The 26,329-nt window shown below is 41.3% G+C and overlaps 3 protein-coding genes across 4 annotated transcripts in view; 1 reads left to right on the top strand and 2 right to left on the bottom strand.

Annotated features, from left to right (window-relative positions):
* Nucleotides 1-206: 206 nt before the first annotated feature.
* On the top strand, nucleotides 207-6,163 carry LOC115362558 (chymotrypsin-like elastase family member 2A). Its single transcript, XM_030056522.1, has 8 exons — nucleotides 207-246; nucleotides 602-690; nucleotides 1,528-1,625; nucleotides 3,052-3,174; nucleotides 3,446-3,582; nucleotides 4,502-4,647; nucleotides 5,852-6,004; nucleotides 6,146-6,163. The coding sequence occupies exons 1-8, from the start codon at nucleotides 207-209 to the stop codon at nucleotides 6,161-6,163; spliced, it is 804 nt and encodes a 267-aa protein (XP_029912382.1).
* Nucleotides 6,164-7,045: 882 nt separating this feature from the next.
* On the bottom strand, nucleotides 7,046-14,486 carry tmem51a (transmembrane protein 51a). Its single transcript, XM_030055325.1, has 3 exons — nucleotides 14,310-14,486; nucleotides 11,609-12,064; nucleotides 7,046-10,146 (listed from the first exon to the last, which is right to left on the bottom strand). Exons 2-3 carry the CDS (start codon nucleotides 12,007-12,009, stop codon nucleotides 9,729-9,731), a joined length of 819 nt encoding a protein of 272 aa, XP_029911185.1. The 5' UTR covers nucleotides 12,010-12,064; nucleotides 14,310-14,486; the 3' UTR covers nucleotides 7,046-9,728.
* Nucleotides 14,487-17,430: 2,944 nt separating this feature from the next.
* kazna (kazrin, periplakin interacting protein a) overlaps nucleotides 17,431-26,329 on the bottom strand; it is a 208,871-nt gene continuing 199,972 nt past the window's right edge. Inside the window, exons 12-18 of one of the 2 annotated variants that reach the window (XM_030055321.1) lie at nucleotides 22,419-22,627; nucleotides 22,068-22,186; nucleotides 21,362-21,593; nucleotides 21,152-21,253; nucleotides 20,272-20,438; nucleotides 19,806-19,947; nucleotides 17,431-18,450 (exon numbers count right to left, since the gene is read on the bottom strand). In XM_030055321.1, the coding sequence (XP_029911181.1) occupies nucleotides 18,292-18,450; nucleotides 19,806-19,947; nucleotides 20,272-20,438; nucleotides 21,152-21,253; nucleotides 21,362-21,593; nucleotides 22,068-22,186; nucleotides 22,419-22,627 (1,130 nt within the window). In that variant the 3' untranslated portion in view covers nucleotides 17,431-18,291. Of the gene's footprint in view, nucleotides 19,948-20,271; nucleotides 20,439-21,151; nucleotides 21,254-21,361; nucleotides 21,594-22,067; nucleotides 22,187-22,418; nucleotides 22,628-26,329 lie in introns of both variants that reach the window. The other variant, XM_030055322.1, reaches the window with a different exon arrangement.

The raw sequence follows: 26,329 nt of genomic DNA, 5'->3' as shown, positions 1-26,329 counted from the left end.
ATGGGAACAGTGATGGGAAAATCCTATCACCGAGCATATGCTGTGTCCTGAGTGTTGAACTTGTTTGGCTTTCCACATGTCTTGACAAGGTTACCCAGAACAGACAACATGTTGGATAGATGGTCCTCCTAGCATGCAGTATAAATACGAGCCTGTTCCCATGACATGATTTGTCCTAATACAAGATTTGGACAGACGGTGCAGCCATGATGAGGTTTGTGGTTCTCGCTGTCGTGGTAGCTAGCGGTAAGACAGTTTCACCTTTTTTTACATGCAGTAATTGTTTAAAACACATATATTGCAGAAGAAGTGTAATTAACTGGAAACCAATCTCTCAATTCTTGTAAAGAATGCTAATTATCCAAGAACTGAGTTGAGGCTTTTCTCAAACAGCCAGAACTGTTTGATTGCATATAATAAAGGGACCATGAACTGTCTACTCATAGTGTAACCTGTGTGTGTGTGTGTGTGTGTTAAGCCACTTGGCATAGTCCGTTTTGAGGGAAAACGTCTGTCTTTTGTTTTTTAAATACAAAATTGTCTCATAAGGAAAATAATTTAAATGCCTATGGTCTGCCTGACATTGTTAACTGTACTCCAGCCTATGGATGTGGCCTGCCCACCTTCCCCCCTGTGCTGAGCAGGGTGGTTGCAGGAGAAGATGCCAGGCCTCACAGCTGGCCCTGGCAGGTAAGGATCCTGGCTAAATATATCAAATCACACTCTCACTCATTTCTTTATAGCAGCTTGAATGCCATATTTTCATTCTATCACTACCAGCGGTGGGAAAAGCACTCAAAACCTCTCTCAGAGGCTAAAATTACTGATGCATTAACACATAGAAAGTATTTTAACAATTTCAATGTAACTGCTTCATATTCTTTTGGGTAGTTTGAACTTTAACGATACATCATGTTTTGCATATAAAACCTTGTTCTACAAAGTGACAAGTAACTATGGCAACAGTGCAGTAAAAGCACGAAGTTTCACAAAATGAAAAAAGTGAAGTGCAAGGGCATCAAAAGCGTACGATACTACAACACTTAAATTTAGTACTTACTGAAGTACTATTATACCACTACCATGTCGAAATTACTGCAAAATCTTTTCTTCTGATACAAATTCGGGGTTCGTTTAGTTAGGTTGTTTTTCTTCCATGAGCCATTGTGATGCACATAGAAAACTGTGTGGCAAGAAAGGAAAGGAAACTTTATGTATGAAAATTAGATTTTCATATCAGAAGGAGATAATTAAAGATTAACTTGTATGCAGTTGCAAAATTACTGAAAACATTTTCTAAGGAGAGCAGGTCACTGAAGATCTTGGATAATTAAAAAAAAAGAATTCATTTTACACACTACATCCTCTATATTTTATAAATGTAGAGATTCTGGTAATGGTTTCCCCCTAAACACAGTAGGATTTTGGAGAGAAATTTTAGTCATTATCCATACGCTTACAGGAGAGGTACAGTACCATATGCATCCAGCACAGAAATGCACACGGCGCTTTCTCTGCTCCTCTCAGATCTCCCTCCAGTCGGACAGCAGTGGGCGCTGGAGGCACGTCTGTGGAGGCAGCCTCCTCTCCAGTGAATGGGTCCTCACTGCTGCACACTGCATCAAGTATGTGTAACTGAGTGCCAGAGGAATTCACTTCCATTCAGTTCAACTTGTCATTATGTGGTTAACTTGTGACTCTCACTGGTGCAAAGGCACACCCATAGACATATATATATATATATATATAAACAGTATACGAACAGGGCAAATACAAAATACTACTACTATTACAACTCCTACTACTACTACTATCACTAACAACAACAACAACAACAACAACAACAACAACAATAATAAGAATAATAATGATAGCAGCAGCAGAAAAATACAATATCAGACAATAATAGCAGCAGGTAGGACAATAGTGCAAATGTGTTTGGATTTGTATGTATGTCTATGAAAGCCAAAGCATACAGTGGTACAATATATACAATATACACAGCAGCACTTGGTATGACTGGGCGGTGGAGTTGAGGTCAGAGATAGAGGGCAGAGTTCAGGTGTATGATGACTCTGGGGAAGAAACTATTTCAGAGCCTGCTGGTGGAGGTAGGAGATGCCTGAATCTCCTGCCTGAAGGGAGAAGAGAAAACAGACTGAGGTTGGGGTGCGAGGGGTCCTGAGAGATGCTTCGTCCCCTTTTCAGGTAGCGTTTGTTATAAATATCCTGTATGGCCGGCAACGGGGCACCGGTGATGTGTTGTGCTGTCTTGGCTACACGTCGAAGGGCTTTCCTGTCTGAGAAAGTTATCAAGAAGGTTATTAGCATCAACAAAATCACAAAAACAGTAAATACAGCATGTTCTCTTTCGAGGGCTTGTGAAGCTTTGCCTTCTTAAAGGGTAAACCACCAGTTTAAAGAGAGCTGCTCCAGATTTTATATCTTACTAATCTTGATGCTCTGGCTTCTGCCTCTGGGATTGAGTTGTTTATGTTTACAAATATGAATATAGATCAGTCCTCTACCACATAGTAGGATTAAAGTGAATTATTAAATAAAGTGGCATTCATAGAACACAAAAGTGATTACACATGATTTTAAATTTGCTGCTCTAAACATTCAGTGTTTGGTTGGTCTTTCCTGGGAAAAATCCTCTGGCATGTAGGAAGTGGTGCATTTAAAATTTCAATATCTGACAGCTGCAACAGCAGTTCACTTGGAATAAAAAGAACAACCACTGGGTGGTGAAAGGCAACAGATATGACAGATATTAAATCCAAGAAAAACACACAGTAGACACATTGGTTATCTGCCAAGTGATCTTTGAGAAGTGCAGTGCAGCAACACCACAACAGTGATTGCTTAATACCAGACATGTTACCAAAAAACCCAACACCAACAAAAGAGGATCTTGCAGCTTACCACTTTAGTGACCAAGCAAAACAGAGCTGAAGTTGTACATTACCGTTACATAACTACCCAGTGTTTGCTATGCACCACAATCTACGCACTTGTGTTTGAAACACCATATCCTCTACGAACCTGCAGCTCCCGCTACAACTACAGAGTGGAGTTGGGTAAACACAACCTGAAGGACACCGAGGAGGGCTCGATAGCTCTGAGGGCAGCCAAGATCTTCACTCACGAGGACTACAACACACTGCTCAGCCGGTAACAGCAAACAGCAGCCCACGCAGTTCACTATGACTCCACAGGCCCGAGTGAAGGGCGTAATGAGCAGCATCTATGATTACATTATCATCAATGACAGACTGAGTCAAGAATTTTGTTTTTCCAAGGGTCCCCTGAGGCCCCTTAAGAGCCCTGCAGCCCAGTTTGAAAACCACCGAGTTAACTGATCTTTTAATTTATTATGAGGAAATTCATGGGTGTCACCAACACCGAGTTTGAGTGTGACTGCTTTGCCTTTTGTCTTTCGCAGTCATGACATCGCCCTGATCAAGCTGTCCTCTCCTGTCACCTTCTCTGACACCATCATGCCCGCCTGCCTCCCAGACCCGGGCTTCGTCCTGCCCCATGGTGCTCCCTGCTACGTCACCGGCTGGGGGCGACTCTCCAGTGAGTCACTGCACCCCCACAGGCACTAACACACAAATCACACAGTATTTAGACACTTTTATCCTGAGCAATTTAACTTAAGTGCAACAGTAGAATACAGCAGAATAAGGAATGCAAGAGTTAGAGTCATAGTGCCAAGACAACATTCCAGTTACTGAGAGTGGGAGAGCTGAGAAAATAAGAGTTATGGAGAGTGTGGTTTTTGTAAAAGCAAACACAGTGAAGAGGACTGGGGATGTGATTCAATAAACAGCATTTTTGGTGCTATAATGCAATTTCACAATTCTTATCACAGTAGCATATTGTTGCTGTGGGATGAAAACTCTGTAACTCCCAGTGCTGGTGATTATCATGTTTTAAAGAAAGACTACAGGTGAGTGAGACTACCTTCATAAAGGGTTTATGAATGGTTTAGAATTAGCTTATTAATTAATTAGGTTAACACCACAGCTAGTTATATCAAGTTATGTAACACATAACTTGATCTTGCCAAATAGTGAGCCTGCATCCATGTATGAAAGATGTTATAACTTGTCTATAAAGTGTTTACAGTGTAACCATTATAAGCCATTCATAAACACTTTATAAGGGTGGTCTTACTGTAAAGTGGAACCCCTTTGAACTCTATGGTAAAGCATTAAGGGGTCATTGTAGTTTCAAGGAAATCAGTTTTTATGCTTTAAATCAATGCAGCACCCCTGTAACTCAAGACACAAAACATGTATTCAGGACGTCATGGGTTTTGAATTTGGCTCTCAGTGTTAATTGCATGCATCCTGCTCCTCTGTCCACAGGGTGTCATCAAGTGCAGAAATGACATGAAAATAATCCCTTTCCACCCCTCAGTTGCTGTCAACATGCTGAACCTCCATCAGAGTAAGACCTGGTGTTTTACCCCGAGTGTGTTTCTCACCCACAGCCAGCGGTCCCCCGGCCGACACCCTGCAGCAGGCTCTCCTGCCGGTGGTCGGCCATGATACCTGCTCCCAGAATGACTGGTGGAGCGTCCTGGCCACCGACAAGATGGTCTGTGCCGGAGGAGATGGCATCAAGGCCGGCTGTAATGTGAGTTAATATGTGGGGGTTTCATTCTCTGGTACGTAGTATTCAAGCATTCAACTGATCACATTATCTCAAACATTTGAAACTGTAATATGAACTGAATGGTGTGTAGTAAGCAGCATGGATGAGGTGTTCTGACAATATCATCTGACTTCATGTTTTTTTTTTTTTTTTTTTTAAAACAACATGTTTAAATTTTGGCCCATAAGAAATATTTTGTTACTGATAAAGTTAAAGATGTGACATATAAACTGATTCATAGATGTTATCCTAGCAAAATGTTTCTCAAAACGTCTAAAAAACTTAGAAGGTTTTCTTGAAAGGTTTGCAGCTGAAGATGTGTATTATTTCTGGGAAAAAATGTTAAAGTTATTTCCAGTGTGAGTTTTTGAGAACGTGATTCTTTTAGTTTAGTGTATAGCAAAAAGAAGACTATTTATTTATTTATTTGGTTATACTTCTAATTAAATATTATATTTACAATTTTAAATTCAGTAAGAAGCCTTTATTCACTCTTTTTGTGGATGATTTAAAGTTTTATTTAATATTAGATTTACAATTTTAAATTCAGTAAGAAGCCTTTATTCTCTGTTTTTGTGGATGATTTAAAGTTTCATTTAGAGTCCATATCCTGTTCCTGTAACAAAAAATTTATAAAGACCAATAAGCTTTGTAACATCTATAATTTATTCACTGAGATACCGTAAGAAATTCATGTTTTTTTTTCCTTAGATTTTTACTCCCAGCATACATTGCACTTTCATTTTGTTTTGATACAATTTTCTAAATTGTACTTGGTTTATATATTTGAAATACACATCTGTCTTTTTGAAACATGTCATGCCTGTTTTTGTATAATCAATTATTTCAAAAAAAAAAAAAAAAAGAATAAATAAATTAAAAGGGTCTTATAACAGTCGATAACTTTGATAATAACAAATGGTAGGCTCTATGTTTGTACCAACAGTCAGTTTTTTCTCTTGAAATCAAACTCCTCTTCGGTAGCAGCAGAAAAACCTCAAATCTAAAAAAAAAATAAGATTGAAATGTCTGAGCAGTAAAATCCAGCACTGCTAAGTGATCATACAAAACTGCTGACATAATTATTGCACCACTAAGTGATCACAGATGAATTAGTGTAATGTCATAAGCACAGCAGTGTTTGTAAAATCTCCCACTGACCTACAGCAGGTCTGTTGACCCGCAGGGCGACTCCGGTGGCCCCCTCAACTGCCAGAACCCTGATGGCTCCTGGGACGTCCATGGCGTGGTGAGCTTCGGCTCCGGTCAGGGCTGCAATGTCCTCCAGAAGCCCACCGTCTTTACGCAAGTCAGCTCCTACATCGACTGGATCAACAGAGTAAGCAACATTTTCATTTCATCTGCGTCCTGATTGTCTCACCAGAGCTCAGAGCAACGCGAGGCAAACAAAAGCCTTGGCTGTAAAAAACAGGAAGTGCATTGTAATTGTTTTTTTTTTTTTCTGTTGTTCCCTCTGCAGGTTATGACCAACCACTGAAGAAGCTGTTCAATGATTTCTATCATAATTTACCATCTGTGGTCTCATTCTATTTCAGTGCACAGAAGAAGCATAAATGCATCAGTAACCACAAATGACATGGAAATCTACTGTGTATTATACTTAATGTGCTGTTATTTTGCTAATGTAGCTGCACATAGAGCCAGCAGGGACTTCACATGATGAGACAAAGCTTTTCAAGACAGTAATTCTGTGGCTCGTATGTAAAAATCAGTTCCGATTCAAAGTAATGACTAGCGTAGTATTCATTTCCTGCACGCTTAAAAGGAGTGCTTTGAAATGAAATACGTTTGTCTTGTGTTTACTGGATCCTGCAGGGTGTGACCAACTACAAAGTAGCCAGATGCTTCTCCCCCATTTGGTTTTAAATAGCTGTACATTAACTAAGAGGTGGTGAACAGTAGCAACAATGCTGAGAATGTAGATGCTGTTAAAATATTCTGCACACTGCATGAGTCAACCAGTAAGTGTTACAATTACTCCACACTTAATGAGTCTTTATGAATGATACAATGGTTAAATTACAAATATTTCTTTTTATTTCTCACAAAATATTCATGAGATAACTCTTGGTGTTCATTCTTAACAAAAAAAATTTTCATTGTCAACATTAACATTATAGAATTGTTATATAAAATCATTTTTCACAGTACTGTGACAGCCCCTTGGCCTCGAGACAAATTTCCTGTTGATTTGGCTGCTGGGATCTGGGGAGTGGCTCGCCGGCTCATAAATATGTACTGTATAGGTGCCTGAGCAGTCAGTCTTTCTGGACTTTGGTTGGTTTACTTGTGTTTCTTCTTCTTTTTCTTACAGTGGTACATATTCACACATCCACACACAACGCATATTACTGATGAACTGACTGCATATTTCAATAAATTTATTTTACTTTTAAGAGTCAATGTGTGGTTTCCACATTGTGTCCTTCCTTTGAGCCAGGTCGTGACAGTACATATAAAAGAAATACAGACTTAAGGCATATAAAAAAGCAACAATGAAACAATAAAAATGTGTTTTGAATGGACAATGATCTAAATAAAACATAAAAACTGACTGCTAAATCAAAACACTATTTCATCAATGCAAAATGGTTTACTACATGACAGCTGAACAAATGTAATTACAACTGCGACTGGTCCTTTGCAAATGAGGTACAGAACATGACAAATAATGTGAGGTTTCAACTTGAAAACGAGTCTTGCTGCCATGACTCTTGCAAATTCCACTGACGAAACACTGTGACTCGGTGCCTTTTGCATGAAATGAAACACAGTGATACAATATTTAATGCGAAGGGATGACATCGGGACATCTTGCGTTCATTTCTTGGAGTTTTCATCATCACTTTAATGCAGCAAACTGGGCACTAATGAACGCACCACATGTGCCACAAAAAACAAAACAGGAAACCCCAAATGAGCACGCCTCACCATAATTTGTAATGTCAGACAAAAATAACCTAAATGCAACTTATGCAATTTTCAAACCATTTTACTTGGCTTCAGCTGTTCATATCTACACACGTTTAACCTGAAGGAGTAAAAACAGTCTGTGGATAGGCACATAAAACAGAAGAAGCTGCAGGAACTAAAACCAGCTCCCTGGATAGAGCCTCGGGCTGTGCTCCTTTTTTTCTGTTCATTCTCTGCATAACTCTAAGTGAAAACAGTGCCGTGAGTCAAGCTATGGCTAGGAAAGTGCATGGGCAAGTGAGTGAGCAATAGTTGCCATTATGATGGCACAGCTGCTCAGTGAAAGAGCCTTTCTGTTGCTCATCTCGAATAAGGACAAAAAGACAAAAAAAGACAAGCAGAGATAGAAGCTGAGACTACACTACTGCCTTCACTACCCGACTGCGTTCACCATGGTTACAGGGCAAAGGCTTCTAACTATTCACCGAGCCCTTGTTCACTAGATCCTTCCATCATGCTCTCTCATGCTTCCTCCACTGGCCTCTGTTTGCAAGAGAGCAAACACTGGCAAGGCAACATCAGAGCTTGGGTTCAGTCATAAAGTCTCTTCTGACATGCCGGAAGAGGAACAACAGTGTCATAACTTTTAACAGGAGAGTATAACTTTGAATTGCACAACTTGATGACAAAGTTAGACCTGCAATCAGGTATCATTAACATTCCTTTTATGACAACATTAACACTGTGGCAAAGCATTTAGTGCAGAATGACGTGCTGATTCAGCATCAAGTCTTCTGCTCAATAAAAAATGAGTAATGACTAACAGTAAAGGAAAAGTAAGGAAAGTAACTACGTGACAAACACAGTTAACACTAATCAAACTTTTCTCTCACTTGCTGCAACCCTGTGGAAGAACGGAAGACAATAAATACAAAAAACATTATTTTCCACTTACCCCTGCCACGGTGCAATCAATCTATCTATGCACATGATTTTACGAGGTTTCCTGTCTGCCATGGTCTTCCAAGTCTCCCAGCACCACTAAACAATGGGACTGGATGAGTACTGGTTTCACTGGGGACTATTTCCTGATCAGAGGCAGATAAATACAGTTTGACAGTCGCTTTGGAAGAAAACAGTTCCCAGTGAAACTCTTCGCCCCTGAGGGCTGTGGATTATTCTGGGTATCTGTGTCATTTTTGTTTTTGGAAAGAGCTGTTGGAAAATATCTTCCCTCAAGTAAATTTTTAGCACAATAAATGAATACCCGTCAATTAAACTGGGATTGCAGGAGAGAGGGAAAATCGCAACAGACTGGAGACCTTGCTAAATCACACAGGAGCTACCTGGATGGATAGATTGCAGTAGGGGTAAGTAGGAAACCATCTTTTTTTTGTGTTTTGGGAGAACAGCTTCTTTAACAGAGAGAAAGGCTTTCTGCACTGTAGCATGATCCCACATTCTGCCAAGTCTATCCAGTACGTACAACACAGTCACTCTCTGTGCAGCCTGTGCTTGGTAAACCTCTGGCAGCAGAAGTGATACACTCTTTGGCCTCCCAGGGAGGAAACACTGCCCACAATGTAGCCCCTTCAGAAAATGAGTGCCAAACACAGATCTATTTAAGTGTGCACGAACAAATCCTTACCAAAACCCCACAGTAAGGACTCATGTTAAACTGCACTGCCAACTCACACAGATACACACTTTAGGTAACACACAAATGTTACATTTGCTGATACTTTGACACAGAAGATGATTATATTTGGTGTGATCCTTTATCCAATGTGCCTCAAACTGAGCTTGATCCATCACACTCAAAAAGGGTATCCAGTGACTTTGTTCAATAATTCTGATGCCATCTCAGATATCCAGTAAGATCCAAAATGTAAAAAAACAAACAAACAAACAAAAAGTTTTCTGTTTAATTCTTTGGAGTGATATGGCTTGAAATGTAAAATTTGAACAGGTACTTTATGAGAAAAGTGCCACTGAAAACACTCTGCGAGGGATGCATTGTCTCAAGTGCCTTCTTCATGTGTCTGCATGACACGGCAGAGCCACAAAAGGCGATCACCATGGATTCCAGGAGTTGCAGTAACTTTGCTTTGACCATGGACTGCCTCGTCTCAAAGAGGAGCCACCTTATCGTCATACTGCGGCGGTGGTGTGAGCGGTTCTATACTGATTCCAGCCGCTGACTGAGAATTCTCATTGTTTTTCATGGGCAGCTTCTCCGATTTAATCCTGCGGATCTTGAGCGGGAGGAGCTTGCGGCTGGTTTTCGGAGCTCTACGACTGGATGCAGAGGGACCGGCGGCGGGACCAGCGGTGGGGCCGGCAGGAGCAGGAGCAGGCTGCGACCCTGAAGGCGAGAACTCTGAGCCTTCGAACTCGTACTGCACCCTGTCCACCTGGACCAGGTCGTCGTAGGAGGGCAGCTGGGAGGAGCTGTGGCGCAGATTGCTCTGGCGGACGGGGTACTGGCCGCTGCCCACTGCCTCTTCGTAACTGGGCACAGCATAACGCTGGGCTTGCTCCTCAGCACTGGAGAGATTCAAAGAAATATAGACATGAATTATCTTAAATAATCCTAAATTTAAATTATGCAGGAGTAGACTGGAGCCTCACCCATACTGGATTTTTGGAGCCAATACCTGTTACAACTGGGCGATATGGCCTGTATATAACATCACAATATTTTTAGGCTATATTGCGATGCACAAGATACATCTCAATATTTTGAAATTTCATGATGTTTTTGACCAAATACATTGATATTGAGACAGTACTGTGAGGACGACTATCGGTACTTTAACAAAATATATACACAGTGACATTTTAGATAAACAATCATTACTAGTGCTTACATAATAACTAAGTGGGTAAAGACAAATATTAGAACAGCAAGGCCAGTCTGGTAAGTTAGGAAAACGACTTACTGTAATTTACTGTAAAATTACTTTACTGTAATGCAGCCTTTAAAACCAGGAAAATACTACACTTAGGCCATATCACAATATTATGATATCCAAAATCCGTAACAGTAACAACATAATATTAATATGTTGCCCAGCCTTAATACCAATAATATATTGCTATTTTTTTAATATTGGCTAACACACTGTATATGACAAAACTGATATATCTGTGATAAGCTAATAATATCGACTAGTATCAGTATTAGTGCTGACAAAGTGTTGGTTAATGTATAATGAAGTTATCATCATAGTGACAAATATCTGTAAAGAAATCACTTCACTTGCTTCAAGAAAATTCTTTACAGAGGTGAAACCAAATAGGAAACAAGTGAAATGATCTAAACCGCTGGCAGATTGTTTCATTTGATAGGGGAACAATCTTTCAATACTCTATGCTAATTCAGTGGGTGGTATTTGACAGACTAAATGACAGTGACAGTAATTTTGCAATTTGGGGATGTCGCAAGAATCAATGCTTAGATGCTAAAATTTTAAAAGTGACATACTTGCATTTTTAGTATGAGTAGTAGCAACAAAACTCCATACCTGACTATGTAACCCAGTGCTCTTATCATAATGTAGCCTTGTCCTATAGGACTGAGGCACTCACAGTCGCAGCTACGCTTATAGGATCGTAAATCAGAATGAAAGCACATAACCATGTCATTATATTTACTGATTACAGGAGGACAATTTCATACAGGTCCTCTAATTTGAAATTAGCATTTTATTGGCTGCTTTGTTTTTTACTTACAGGCCAGTGTCACATTTGTAACTCAAGTGCCCTTACTCTTTTGTAGCCTGTATGTCTGAATACTTGAAACACATCAAGTTTCTGTTTATTTGACTAAAAACATGTATTGGGACGTGTTCATAGGGGACATCAGTCAAATATTCCTAGCTCAAAAATTGATTTGAGCCTTCCATTCAGAGCTACAGTAAAAACCGAAGAGTATCACAGACTAGAAACAGAATATCGGTCATGCTGGTGTGTTGTTTGACAGAGAGCAAACCATCGGCTGACTCACGTTTCTCTGTCCTCCTGATCTCCTCCTCCTGCCTGGTTCTGGGCTTGCTGGAGTCTGTGCTGCTGCTCCAGCTGTTTGTTCCTCATCCCCAGACATAGGGACAGCAGCAGCATGGCCACTCCAGACCCCACTAAGATGAAGGCCACAGAAGATGCTTTGTAGCGGTTGTCGAGCTTCCCACCACCATCACTCCCTCCCTCTCCACCTGCACTGCTGCTGCTGTTCCCGGCAGCATCTGCAGGTACCACGCTCCACACGATCATCACAATCCCGAGGGCTACCAGTCCAACCCCCAGGGCACACAGTGCATACTGGGACCCCGAGTTTCCAGTATTGTTGTTGTTGTCATTGTTGCCGCCATTGCCAGTGGGGCTTGGTGGCACGGCAACACTGGAGCGCATTTTGTCAGTCCCGCGGCTTGGGTCAGGCCTGCTGCACTGCTCACAAGGTCAGAGACTGTAGGGAGAAAGACATGTGTGTACTTAAGTATGTACTAGATAAAAATGAAGATATGTTACCATAGATCATCCATATCAGAAGACCAAACATCAAACTTAAAGACCCTGACACTATAAATGAACATAGCTGGTCCCACTCAACCTGTGTAAAAATACACAATCAAAACAAACTACTTACATTTGAACACAGCTGAGAAAAGGCAGAGTGTGTGTGTGTGTGTGTGCCAGTATCTCTCACCACACATAACTCTCATATTGAAGACTAAACTGCATCTTTGGAGATATCACTGTACATCTGGCTGCTATTGTCGCTGTGTTCTCGCCAGAACATTGTTCCTTGGCAAGCATGCAGTTATCAATTTCATTGTGCACAAATCCCATGGAGACTCCTGCATGATGAGTGTGTTTTATGGTAAAAAATTTTTACGGCAGACTTCCCAGCACGGCCCAGCAGGTTCCTGTTAACCAACATTAGGACATTTCAGGGTAGATAAGCGCGTACAGTTAATCTGTGACACTTAAATCCCTGGCCACTGTAAAATAAGGAGCTCTTCACATATTCCAATGAGGCAGTGCTATTTAACTCTTCTTGGGGAGAACCATCTTTGCATCTATTACATTTTCTGCTAAAGGATCAATCATGAGGTACTAGTGATGTGACAACTCAAAACATTGTGGGAAATATTACTGGTTTGAATTTAACTGCTGGCCCGTAAAACAAGATTAGACTTTTGTAAACACATTGAGTCACATGTTACTATTTATTTAGCCTGGAAAAACCCTATTACGAATTAAAACCTCTTTTCCATTGGGGTACTGGCCAAGACAGGCAGCACTGGATAAAAACAAAGATGCAACAGATAGATTAGTCACATTGTAGGAGCTTTACTATAGCTCACAAATACTTGATCATGTTCTTAACATGGTATTCAGGGCATGTCATTTATGCTTGCTTTTTTTCCCTTAAAAACACAGAGTAATTGTGGCAGGAAAACTTCTGATATTCTCAGCAGGAGATCGGATTTCACTGCCAATAAACTGTGAGGAAACAAGCTGTATGTACTGTGTAGCTAAACCCTGCATGACCATTGACCTTTGACCGCTGATCATGCCTTCGTATGATGCTGCAATTTTTGTTTTAAGCCCCCACGGTTTGTTTTTATTTACGCAACCTGTGTGTGGATGCTGTGCCTGCTCATGTCCAGACCTGCTTGGAGTGACAGACTGATGTTCAGACCACACCACAAGTTAGCAGAGCCTGCACAGATGCAGAAATACCCTTTCACTGAAGAATGTATGGCATGAGCTTTACACTCCGCCCTCTTCACGACAGCTGGACACACAAAATCACTCGGACACAGAGCAAACTGGCCACACTGAACTACATCCACCAGCAAAGGCTATACCTGTTGAGTTGTGTGCAGTACAAAAAAAAAAAAAAAAAAAAAAAAAGCATCAAGTGTGTGAACATGTCAAGTGTCAGCATGTTGCAGACGTTTCTTGTCCTGGCACTGACACTGGCAGAGGTTAGGATTTCACCATGTGGCGCAGGTTTTACACTGAAATAAGTCAGGCCTGGCTGGCATAGTCCTGAACCTGAAATTCTATGCTGACCAATACCATGTAATTTGTGTGTGTGTGTGTGTGTGTGTGTGTGTGTGTGTGTGTGTGTGTGTGTGTGATTATGGATTCCTGCCAACTGCTTCTGTGCAGACTGTGTGGAAAATTTTTGAAATGATTCATCTTACTCATCAGTGGCTATTTCATCTCAGCAGTTTTGTGAAAGTTGTTTCCCACCATTATTGTTGTTAAGAGTGTAATGTTGTTGTTTTTTATATTGTGTTGGGCGGGACTCGATCCTGCCCTGGCTTCATAATCCCAAACTTTTTTCCTTAGCAGAATCCTAGCTTGTGTAACTTTTCACACTGGGCCACAGAAACCAGCTCAGGCAAACTGTATAAACTCAATTTTTCACCCTTTCTGGGTAGTTTCCCCTCAACTAGACTTGTGTTCGCCTCACGAAAATACTGTTGTGTATTACGCAAGACGCGGGATATGTAGGTTATAGTTTAAAAAAACGAAACAGAAACAACTTGATACAAGTCGAAACGTTTGAATGAAGTAAAACATGGCTACAAAGTCCTAGACTGAAGTTAGTTCGAGGTTGCTACATTTCAAGTGTGTGATACATGATTTCATCGCAGTGCGTGTATGTAGCTACTGTATACACCCGACGTACTCACGTTTGCATAATTTTTTTAAGGAAAAAGTCCAGGATATGTTGTCGAAAACGCCTCTTCCCTTCAAAGCTGGTTGTTTAGCCGATTATTCCAAACTTTGGCTGTCCGGACGTGAGGTAAAGCGGCAGAAATAGGAGGCAACTTGCCTGGATGAAATCAGGAACTTTCTTCTCAGACGGATGGGTCCGGCTAGAGAGAGAAGGAGGGGGCTGGTACTACTTCCACTTTTAACTCTTTAACTGCTGGTTTTGTTGATGGAGAGAGAGAGAGAGAGAGAGAGAGAGAGAGAGAGAGAGAGAGAGAGAGAGAGAGAGAGAGAGAGAGAGAGAGAGGTGGCGAGTATGGGACTACTCTGTCTCTCGCTTCCTTGTTAACTAACACATTTTGAATGCTGGAATATTTTGAGAGGTGAAATAAAGATGTCAGAAAATCCAAAGGAAATAATAATAATAATAATAATAATAATAAAACCCTCTTCCCTCTATCACCCTTTTCAGTTTCAAGGGTTTCACAGCTGCATTACAGCTAAGGTTTCCACCACAGAACTAATCTGGGGACTTGCACACCATCAGGCCGTTGATAGGCTCTAAAACCACAATCAGTATACAGTTCACGTTTCATGGCATATGTGGTGCCTTTATTTATTTATTCATTCATTCATTCATTCACTCACTCACTCACTCACTCACTGGGAGTATAATTCTCACTGATTTTAGGCTACTCTAGGTTTTCAGAATTTGCCAGCTGGAGAGGAAAGGCTGCATTTTCCAGTCACTGTCGCTTTCACAGGGCCTTATGTCAGTGGTGCATCATTAAAAAAAAAAAAAAAAACCTTTTCCAGGACCCTCTCATCTCCATGCTGGGACCCACCAGCAGGTCAGGACAGTCTGAAAACCACTGCCCTAGAAGACCTACTGCCCACTCTTTGACCATACTGTTAAAAGACTGCCTAGTCACCAAAGAGCTGGAGAATTACATTTGTTCTTGATACATATACGTATACAGTGTGCACTTTACCTTGAGTCTGGTGTCCACCCAGTCCACTTTTTTTTGTTGTTGTTGTTTTTTGTTTTTTTGTTTTTTTGTTTTTGATGTGTACTGAACTCATCAGCCATCTCTGCAGCCCTGAATTCACTGTTAATGGGATAGGTGTTTTCACCCTACAGCAATATGCTGGTTGATTAATACATTTGTGGGTTATTGATACTATATTGTAACATTTCTGAATCCCTGGTTGGCACAACTAAGTTTCTAATCAGACTGAACCTCACAGGCTCTGACACTGTTTTTGTTTTGGTTTTGTTTTTTTAGCAGATTTGCCAGTGAAAAATGAAATTATCTCTTTGCCAGTCAACACCATAAATTCTGCTTGTTATTATCCCACTTCCTCTTTGGACATGTGTCACCATGTGCCGGGAAAATTGGTGTGGATTCTATTACTCCCTTGGTGAAGTTTGGACTGTGATTATCATGAGGACTTATTCCACTGACCAGCTCTGCCATTTGACACAAAGAGTCAGACGTCAATCATTTAGTCCATGAACTGTAGAACTGTGTGTGTATATGTGCGCTATACACTTGTGGCTTTATAATAATGACAAAACCATTATTAAGCGTGTTCACCTACAGTATTGTTCCTTTAAAGTTCAACCTTTCCTTTGGGGTCTGGGGAGGTTTTCTTCCTCTGATCTCCCTGCCATACCTATTGTGTGGTTCCTCTGCTGTGCTACAAAAGTCACCGACATACACACAGAGAGGGAGGGAGAGAGAGAGGGAAAGAGAGAGAGAGAGAGAGAGAGAGAGAGAGAGAGAGAGCACAGTGAATCAGCCTTGATTAAATCTGGTAGCTTTCTGTCTTGAACCAAAAGCACTGTCTGCCTCTAATCAAATCAAATGATACCGTAAGTCAACAATTACAAGGACGAACTGTTACAGTAAATAAAATTAGCTTTGCGTATATATTTTAAACAATGCTGGATTGATTTTGTTGGTATAGTTCAGGAATCACAGCTGTAACTTGTCCATTCATGTATAGCCATTTCATTGCTTATCTTGGTTTTATGGCTGGTTATGACACATGTGTCTGGATTTCCCAACTGTATGTGTCACAATTGAGCAAGCCTAATATTTCCGACAGACTTTTACCTACACACCTACATGAGTCTGTGTGTGTATGTGTGTGTGTGTGTGTGTGTGTGTGTGTTTAATGTATAACTAATACACTTTGGTGTGCCATCGCTGCTGCTGCAAGACACAACAGCTGAACGCTGTATCATTTTGGGATGTGTCATCATCCCTCATTTCCCACAATGATACAGTCATGAATACGAGAGGGAAGTTGCATCATTTTTCTGTGTGTGTGTGTTACTGTGTGAAGGTACCATCAGGGACTCCAGCTCACATGTCCAGCGGAGCGCAGCACAGCGAGGGACCTCGGTTGACTCAGGGGCGTTCAACCCTTTTCATGTTCTTTTTGTGTTCAGACCGTTTCATCTTCCAGACTCGCAAGTTGATTTTCATTAAGCTGTGGATTCCTTTTGAAGATATTTTGCCCTGTAGATCCTCTGACATGCAAACCAGATTTGGTTGAAGTATTATTTTTTTAAGCCAAGTTTATGACTTGTTTAATTAAAGACTTGTTCAATTTACTTGAATCTTTTTTTTTTATTTTTATTTTTTATCGATTTTATGAAGCATTTTGTAATGTTGATTTTGAAAAGTGCTCTATATGAAAAGATAATTATCAATATTATTTAGATGCCATGCATGGACAGATTCAAAATGGTGAGATTAAAACATCATTTTAAACTACTCACTCACACTGCACTTTTTTTATCATAACAAATTCCAATGAATGAAATCGTAGTGAAATTTAACTATTCCTGATCTTGCTGAGGACCCCCGGAAGCAGCTTAAGGACCCCCGCAGCTTCCCAGACCCCACTTTGAACACCACTGCACTTGCCTATTAGCACTATGGTAGGTATGAACCCCATCCACTAGTACCCTGTAAATACTCAACCACACACACACACACAACCCCTTGCTACTTCCTGCTGAAGACGGTGCAATAGGGCAATAATATTTGAGACATCATTTTTATTTCATTATGAGAATGACTCTTAAGCTCTCACATCGTTGGACTCCTGCACGTTTTTGCCCACAGACTTCACATGAACATACAACTCTGCAGGAATCTTTTCATGGCATTTTTTGTCAGTGATCTGGTGATATTTTTTTCCCCACATTTATTGTACAGTATAAAACATTAGAGGATGGTGCTAATTTTGTTTAGACACAACAGTGTAAATGTGCAAGCTGAAAAAAAAAAGACTAGCAAACATACACTACATCATTTACCGTTCAGTTCAAGTGTTTTTGATTTCCGTGTCCTCAGCTACATCGACAAGGCATCACAGACAGCAGTTACTGAAAGAAAACTGAATGAAACACCATTTTATACTGTTATAAAAATGACTTTTTTGTTTTTTGTCCTGTTAGTTGAAGCAGATTCACTAAAGTACCCTGTACATACAAACAATCTGTCCCTTTACTTATTTTTTAAAATTTTCCCTCAGAGAAACAGACTGCTTGTTGATTAGAACTAATAAACAAAAACAAATTGCTGAGACACATCTTGGCTTACAAAGAACCATTTACACATAAGGAAAATAGAAAAATAAATCATCATTTAGCTTGAGTCCTCCATTTCTTGAGTCTGGCGTTCAGGAGTAGAAATCAGTGCCTTTCAAAAGGTGAAATACCCCTCGTGAGTCCTAAAAAGTTTTTCTTAGACCAGGAAACTGGTTAAAAAAAAACCCTTTCCCCTCTAAAAAAAAACAAAAAAACAGTGCATTCTGTCCATAAAAGGCTCAGCTTAGAAAAATGAACATCCCTTGTTCAGCTGCACATGGAAGACAAATGTCCATGATGTAGATTTAGATGTAATGAAGCTGATGTGTGATGTTTGTCGCACCCTGATGTCCTCACACATTGGTGACTTCGATACTGGTGTAGCCACGGATCGGGCTTCCCTCGGTCCTGGGCGGAGTCTCGTCACGTCCGTCCCGAGGCAGCGAGCCGCAGCTGCTATGGCAACTCATGTCCCGCCCACTGTGGGCCTTGGGGCTGAAGCCCACAGGAGGCTGGGATATAAACAAGCAGGGAAACAGTTAGATTCATTTTCTTTCTGATGTTTGGTGCTATGACCACTGGCAGCAAGGTTTATCATTGTGACTGACCAATGGTCAGTTTTAAATAGTTATAGAAAGAAGATAAGGGAAATATTTAAAAAGCAAAAACAGACGTCCCCAGTTATATAAACTGTTTTTTTTCCCCCATAGAACATCAAAAAATCACACTTGATGAACTCTATATTGTGCTGAGTGTCATTTATGCATGTTTAATTTTATAAGCCTGTTTTATATAACACAAAGCTAAAACAGCTTTTTTTTTGACAGCCTACAAAAAATTAGTCCTTTTCTGCTCAACCTGCTCATAACCACAGATTGTCATTACCACACCGTGCCTTTGCTACTGCACTGAAACATTTCCCTGTGTTTGAATCTGTGCTTTTGGTTGTCTTGTAGTGTCAGTATGTCTTGTCTGCACCACATGCCAAGTCCTGTTATGTACTGTTGTGCACGTCCTGTCAGTCCTGTATTGCATAACTGTCTATTACTGTGCCAGCTGCAATTAGCCCAATCCAGATCCTTGCAGCGGTTGTATGTGTTGAGCAGAAACAGTTTTGAGTCTGTACTTGATTCTGATTTCAGAAAATAGACTTCCACTCAAGCCAGGAGAAACTTTTTGACTCTCAAAGGCTGCACAGTGCTGTCATGTTTTCCCACCTTGACTGCCCTCCTTCTTCGGGAGCTTTCATCATCCGTGTGTCTGCCAGTGGAGCCGGGAGCCCTGCCCAGGCAGCTCTGGCAGAGCAGGGTCAGTGGTGGAAAACATCTTTCATACAAAACTTTTGCTTAAGAAAATTCACCATGGTTTTGTAATGGTAAAGAAACTATATAACCTTATCTGTAAGGTTATTTATTTATTTTTTTGGTTGAGAGTAAAATCAGGGTAGTGTAATGGTGAAGATTAGACCTACAATAACCACGGATACCATAAAGCGTCATAGTGAAACCCTGGTTTCCCTTAAGAAACTCCAGTAAACCATGGTGAATTTTTATAAGGGCACATTGCTAAACTGGAACATTTCTTTGGTTTTGAAACTATCTTTATTTTTAGTCCACTGTCACATACTATGTCCAGTATGTGTTGTCTGCACCATATGCATCATATATGTGTGTGTCAAATACAGTGTTGCGTACATGTCATGTAATGTGCCAGCAGTAATTGACCTATTCCAGTTCCTTGTGTAGTGGTTGGTGAATAAATGTAGTATTAAATCTGATCTTATTCTGATATTAGAAAATAGGCTTCCATTCAAGCCAGAAAAAAGTTTTTGGCTCTTAAATTTTGCCTGGTCATCGTGTTTTCCCACCTTGACTGCCCTCCTTCTCAGAGAGCCTTCATCATCAGTGTGTCGGCCTGCAGAACTGGGTGTCCTGCCCAGAGAGCTCTGGCGGAGCAGGGTCGGTGGTGTTCCCAGACCGAGCCGCTCATATTCCTGCTTGGCAGTCGCCCTGCAGGGAGCAAGATGAGGATCAGTGTGTTGGGGACAGCACCAAAAAGCATTCAGCAGACACCAGAACCCACTTTTGGGAGAATGTTTTTCAGTGTACACAGCACATTAACAATAGTCACAAACAGTCCCAGTGAGGTCAAAGATATGTGTGACACAGAATCACATAGACATTGTTCAGTATTATAAATGTAACTGTGTAGTGTAACTGTAACAGTGGCTGTGTTGCTAGCATTATGGCTCTGGTCTATCTTGAATATTGTGTCTCTCTCTCGCTCTCTCCCTGTCTCTCTCTCTCTTTGTCTCTCTTTGTCTCTCCCCTCACCTGGCCGGGCCAATCAGCGTTTTCATCTCTTCAACGAGGTGTCGGCGAATCATGTGCTTGCTGCTGGGGATTCCCAGTGCTGTTGCCATGGTATCGGTGTTGAAAGTTGGGTCAAGCACCATGACAGCTCCATGGACTCCACTGTTTTGGAGACTATCAGCATACTCCTGGGGCAGATATGTGGAGGGCCAAAAAGTGATTTTATTTCAATAAAAAAAATACTTTGTATGCAAAAGGAACACAACACTGTGGACAGCAGGGAAAGGGTGATATTCACTCAAATATTATGCTTAATTTTCTCTCAGAGATCACACAGTACGTTAATTCCTTTGTTGGCATTTGATAAAATATAAAGTCAAACCTCCTGAGGAAATTAACAGGATGTAAGTTCAAAGCAGCCTTATCTCTGTAAAGCCTGAATGTTGTCAGGCCTCATAATGGAAACAGGTTTTCCTGTGGCAAGACTGTAGACAATGTTGACCTGGGATTTTCGTCTTACAGCATCTGCACCGAAGCTCCAGTCTCAAAGGATTTGTAATCAACAAGTAGCAGCTTAGAATTACAACAACAAAGGCTTTCTATCACTCTCCTGAGATAAGGAGCGCCAAATAAACAAAATGGCCTACATTCCCCACAATACCACATTACGATTATATAACTACATGACTGCCGTTTGAGTGCTATTATTTCATTAGTGATTTTTCATGGCTGTACATTTTGTAGGGCAACTTCTCCCAACTTTTCCCTTTGAAGGCATTAGTCTGTGTCAACATGTGAGTGTAAAAGTGTGCACACCTCATTTGCATACCTGTTAAACCCGTTAACAGACAGCGTTGCATGTGGTCAGTGGATAAAGTACATTCTTTATCTCTATTCTCACCTTGAGATCAATGTCCCTGATCCATCTGATGACACGATGAGAAGTCCAAACCAGTGGATCTACATTTTGATGCTCACACTGCATCCGGCGATTCTGAAGTGCCTGGAAAACATTGAAACACACACACACACAAACACCGGGACAAAAAACATCCTCTTGATCCCAGCTTTACTTTATATATGAGTGAATGCCATATGTATTTCCACATACCTCCTTGTCGAAACTGAGCGAGTGCAGCAGTTCGATGCCCAGCAGCAGGCTGACCTGGTGGAACTTCTTGGTGATGTTGAGGTGGCGCTCAAGGTCGCGCCGTGTCAGAGAGTTCAGCATGCGCCCGTCCACCAAGTGGGTGTGAAAGGCTTGGGAGTACTGAGGCAAGCCCACGTCACTCAGCCAGGCCTTGGCAACCCAGTGGTGGTCCATGTCTGCTGCCTTGGACAAACTGCAGGGAGGGGAGATGCATTGCGATTTCTAGATGACCTGCAATACTGTCACTCATATCATTTAATATTTCCATTATCCTGGTTTGCCCTGAGTCTCAAAGCAGTTTCGTTATAGACAGTGCACCACAAATTGTGTAACATATTTTAATTCTTGTAGTGCAGTACACCACCTGACGCTGTAAACTGACCGATGCACTGTAAACTGCTACCCATAATCTCAATTCATGATCTTCAAATAAACTTCAAAATAGTTATAAGCTATTAAAAATGTGGCATCAAATTAACATGTCCAATCAACCATTTTATAGGGATGTTTTTGATAAAGGCTGAAAGTCCCACAACATACTATGTGCCTGCTTTGGCTATATATCACCAACAGATGGCCCTCTAACACTCTCACAATACTATGATTTGTATGTGTGCAGCACTTTCACTTTGGGAGTTGCAGAGAAGCATCTGTTTCCCTCCCTCACCCTCTGCCGTTCTCAGCATCCCTGTAATCCTCGATGGCCAGGCGGAGTTTCCTGCGGTGCATGGAACTGCTGACACCTAAACCCAGCTCCAGGTCCTCATCTGTTAGCCCCAGCAAAACCTGCAAAATATCACGGCAGCACTGCTCCACTTCACTTTTCAAACCTGGACCAAAGTCACGCAATCTAAGTGTCCCATAATTAGCAAACTCCGGCCTACAAGCCATGATGGTGGTGTCAAGACAGTAAAGTAACAGTGATATGGTAATGGTAATAACAACAGTATGGTGCTAAATGAGAAGTCCTATCAAGCAGACAAGTCAGCCTACATCATATTAATGGTTTGAGTCCCACCTTGCCGCTCTTGACATTTTCTGAACAGGTGCGAATGTACATGGGCATTGCCATGACAACCTCCAGCCAGGCCTGCACGGTGCCCGCCCTCCACTGGGACATGGGTGTGGTCCTGGCCAGCTCCACCTGCTGGAGGCGGTCCAACTGGTCCTCTGATCCATCTGACAGGCTGAGACTGAGACGGGTGGGGCTGGAGAGACTGTCAGAGTCTGGGCAGGTGGGCGAGGGGAGGGGGAGACATGTGGGTGAGGTAGTTGCGGGTGTGAGTGAAGGTCGAGGTGGTGGTGGGTGAGGTGAGCAATACAAAACAAAAGTGTTTTACTATAGAATGAAATCAGTTAAAATCAGTTCAGTATAAAGTAAAATTAGCCAGATTTTGAGCTGGATGGCACTCTGTTACCTTGAGACAGATGCACTGTTAACAAGATATTACTCCTTTGGCTGCATGGCAACAAGCCAGCAAGTTTGCCAGGGATGTTCTCAATAAAGTTGCCACTTTTATAAACAACCTTCCCACTTACCAAGTTCATTAAATAGGCAGCTGTTTGAGCTGTTGAATTAATATGGCTCATCTGCTGAAAATAGCCTGCAGAAACTGTTGCACGAAAGCAAAGAGCCTGCAGTGCACAAATTGCTGTTATCTGTTTTGATAGATTATGATCATGTAAACTAAATTCTGCCACACATTAGTCTTTTGTGATGTATACTCTAAAGCTGCTTTAAATTAGTTTAGTGCATGCGAATTCCCTGTAGAGTTGTAGTGCTTACCTGTTATTGTACTGAGCTGGCCCAGATATTTCCTGTTTACATTTTTCACAACAGGTTTCCATTTGTGGATGAGTAATCAGGCCAGTAAAGTATCAGCCAGCTAAGCAGTCATTTTGGGTCATTTCAGTTCCCCTGTTAATTTTTGCTCAGCAGTGTGAAAACCATTTCCCTGTGTTTGCCAGTGGGTGGCAATCTAGGACCGTTTTTCGACTAGGGAGCAGTGGCACTATATGTTGCCTTGATGTTAAACATTTTGAAGTGTGTATGCCTGCAGGCGTGGCTTGTCCAGTCAAGGCAAGAGGTGTTGCTTGCTTTGTGTGCTGAGCCCATTACTGACTGACACAGAGAGAACGACTCTCTGAGACTCCCAACTGGGACACCTAATCTTGCTGTACAAAATGGCATTACAACGATATATCATTTCACTTCAAACATGACATTTCGGATTTGATTAAAAAAGGTATATTATACCCCTCTATTCTTCTTGATGCTGCCCTCAGGACAAAACAATGCTGCATGGGCACAATATGCACTAATGACATACACCATCATCTCCACCCTGCCTTATTAATGAATCTAGGCCGCATCACCCACTCACACAACACACATCTAAATAAAGCTTTCTGTTTTCCTGCCAGCAAATTACTAGAAATTGCTATTCTTAGGCTGACTGACTTGGATTGTACCTGTACTGCTCATGTGGTAAACACTGCCAGGGTTAGGGATTTGTCTTTCGCTGGGACCATCAATGCTAAAACTGTATGGGCTCCTGGTATTGCAATGCAGTTTAGATAAAAGTGTTCATGTAATGGCATTGCTATTTATGTTTTAGCTGTAGTAATCATAAGAGCTACTGAAGGCCAGAGATTTCATGGGGCAATTGTCCTGCCTGATGGGTCCTCAAGTCTCACCATTCATTTAATTTCAATAGCTACTGTATCTCAGCGGGACAATAAAAATATGAGAATCAATGCTGAGATGTGTATTATCTATCTGCACCTAGCAGGTATCTAGAATCTCAGCTCGGGCTCTTATAGCTCAAACAAGAAAGTCTTAAATCCACATTCTTTGGTCTTGCGACAGTCCTCTGTCTGTGTTCGCTTGCTTCTGTTGTTCCCAGCACAGAAAGATAGAAAACATAAAGAAGCAATTAGGGCAACCACAAGATGGAACCTACAACCCTGTAAAACTGCGGAGGAGAGAAAACCACTTCATGCCTGGTTCAGTGAATTCTTACATCTTAGGCAATAAAACTGCATTTCAGGTGCAATCTTTAGTCTTCCTCATCTCAGTCACTTTCGTAAAATGTTTTCAGGTAACCTACTGCATTATATTTACTCAAAAATAGAGCCCCAGTTGAATAATTCTGAAGCCCAAATAAAAGGATTTGATTAAACATGACTTGAGTAATTCATCTTGGGCTGGATGCTTTTATGAGCAATGCATAAGCGGAAGGTGCTCTGCTAAGTGCCCCTCTGAGAGCAATTCATATTGAGCTGAATGGATTTGCTCTTCCACCAGAAATGCACTATCGCACAGATACAAGGTCTCTTTTCAGACACTGGAGACCCAGAGGGGGCTTGGCGCACTTAGACCTGCAGACTTGAATGTCTGACACCCATCTGAAGGTCAAACGGTTGCCTTGGAGACTGGTCACTCTGTGACCTGAGAACTGGGTCCTCTGGGAGACTCATACCTCTTATCCTGTTTTAAAACGCATTGAGAATGAGTGGTTTAGAGGAACATCTCAGCTGTGTGGCTGTGCCACTGTCAAGTGCTTTGTAAACCTTTTGAGAGATTGATTGTCCTGCAGATTACAGCAGTATGCACAGTTATAAAAAGACACAACAGACTGGTTGTCTTGCTTATGTGATCAATCCTTAAAGCTGCCTTGGAGGTTACTGCATGAAGGACCTTATTCCCATGGAAGCCATTTCAAACTTACATCAGACTTAGTGTGGGAAACTCTACCAGGAACAGCCCAACTCAGCTATGTCTCCATCACTGTTATTTACCAAGATGCACATCATACAACCGTAGAAATCCCATAGATTTCCCAAAGAAAATGTATTATGATTTACCTCAAGAACACATTGGAACCTAGCTTCATATTTTCAGATCATATACAGTATTTGGCCCACTACAGCTGGTTATCACAGTCAAGCCTGGGTATCTAACAAGAGTAGCCTAGTAAGGAAGTGGATCTATGTTCACAGAGCCAGCTGCATTCCCACGGCCCTACATTAATTCTTCAAACTGAAAACAGCTCTATGTTCCCTCAATCCTTTGCTCCCTTAAACATTTTCCCATAACAAAATAAGAAGAATAATGCCCATAGCTCAGATATATTGATAAATATGCATTACCTGTAGGTACGTGTTCTGTAAATTATAACCAAACTGGTGTTACTTGGCAACCTGCTTCTCATTCAAACACACAGCTTTATTAAGTTGTGTCAGATATTATTAAGTGAACATGCACACGCATCAGATTTAGTATATTTTTATTTACATCAGCAGTATTAACCTTATTTTTAGGTTGAGGAACAGGATGAAGGGAACACGGAGCTGTTTCCACTTTAAAAAAAAAATATTTTGAGGGAACATAGGAGCTTGGGAACACAGGGTGGACCCTGCTGGCTAACCTTGCTGCTAAATTTAAGCAGCTGTTTCCAAGATCACTTGCTAATTTTACATCTGTCAGATCTCTCTGAAGTGCTCACTCATGTATCAAAGTACACGAGGTGCCAAACTTCCTGGCTTTCCCACCCTGAGAGTTATGTGTTCAAAAGGCCACAGTGGGAATAAAGTCAATAAAAAACAAAGATATTTGCTAGTGCCCTCCAAGCCATATTACATCACTCGGTGTTGTTTAAGAATGGTATGGTAGGAGAGCTGGAGCATCTGATATTTCAAAAAAACAATTTTCAACATCATTCAACTTGAAGAAGGGCTAAATTCAAAGGTCACATTCTGATGTTTTTGTGAGTTATGTGACATCTGCAAACACAGTTTGCAACCCAACACCACTAATTTTGGAAGTGATTGGAACGAGTGAACCAGTGAATCATACTGGGATTGATTGATTACTTGGGTCACATGACTGTGTTGAGAGTCCAGGGGAGGTCAGACAACAGAGGTCAG

This window comes from Myripristis murdjan, chromosome 7 (genome assembly GCF_902150065.1).
Source record: "Myripristis murdjan chromosome 7, fMyrMur1.1, whole genome shotgun sequence".
NCBI classification, from domain to species: domain Eukaryota; kingdom Metazoa; phylum Chordata; class Actinopteri; order Holocentriformes; family Holocentridae; genus Myripristis; species Myripristis murdjan.
Note: the sequence above shows the minus strand (reverse complement) of the source record. Positions and strands in the feature narration are given on the sequence as shown.

Bases quoted from the DNA above. Each gene is read 5' to 3' on its own strand.
- tmem51a (XM_030055325.1), bottom strand. From the start codon at position 12,009: ATGCGCTCCAGTGTTGCCGTGCCACCAAGCCCCACTGGCAATGGCGGC. The intron at 10,147-11,608 runs GTGAGTCAGCCG...GAATCTCTCCAG, and splicing joins GATCAGGAGGACAGAGAAAC to TGCTGAGGAGCAAGCCCAGC.
- LOC115362558 (XM_030056522.1), top strand. From the start codon at position 207: ATGATGAGGTTTGTGGTTCTCGCTGTCGTGGTAGCTAGCG. The intron at 691-1,527 runs GTAAGGATCCTG...TGCTCCTCTCAG, and splicing joins CTCACAGCTGGCCCTGGCAG to ATCTCCCTCCAGTCGGACAG. The intron at 3,583-4,501 runs GTGAGTCACTGC...TCTCACCCACAG, and splicing joins CGGCTGGGGGCGACTCTCCA to CCAGCGGTCCCCCGGCCGAC.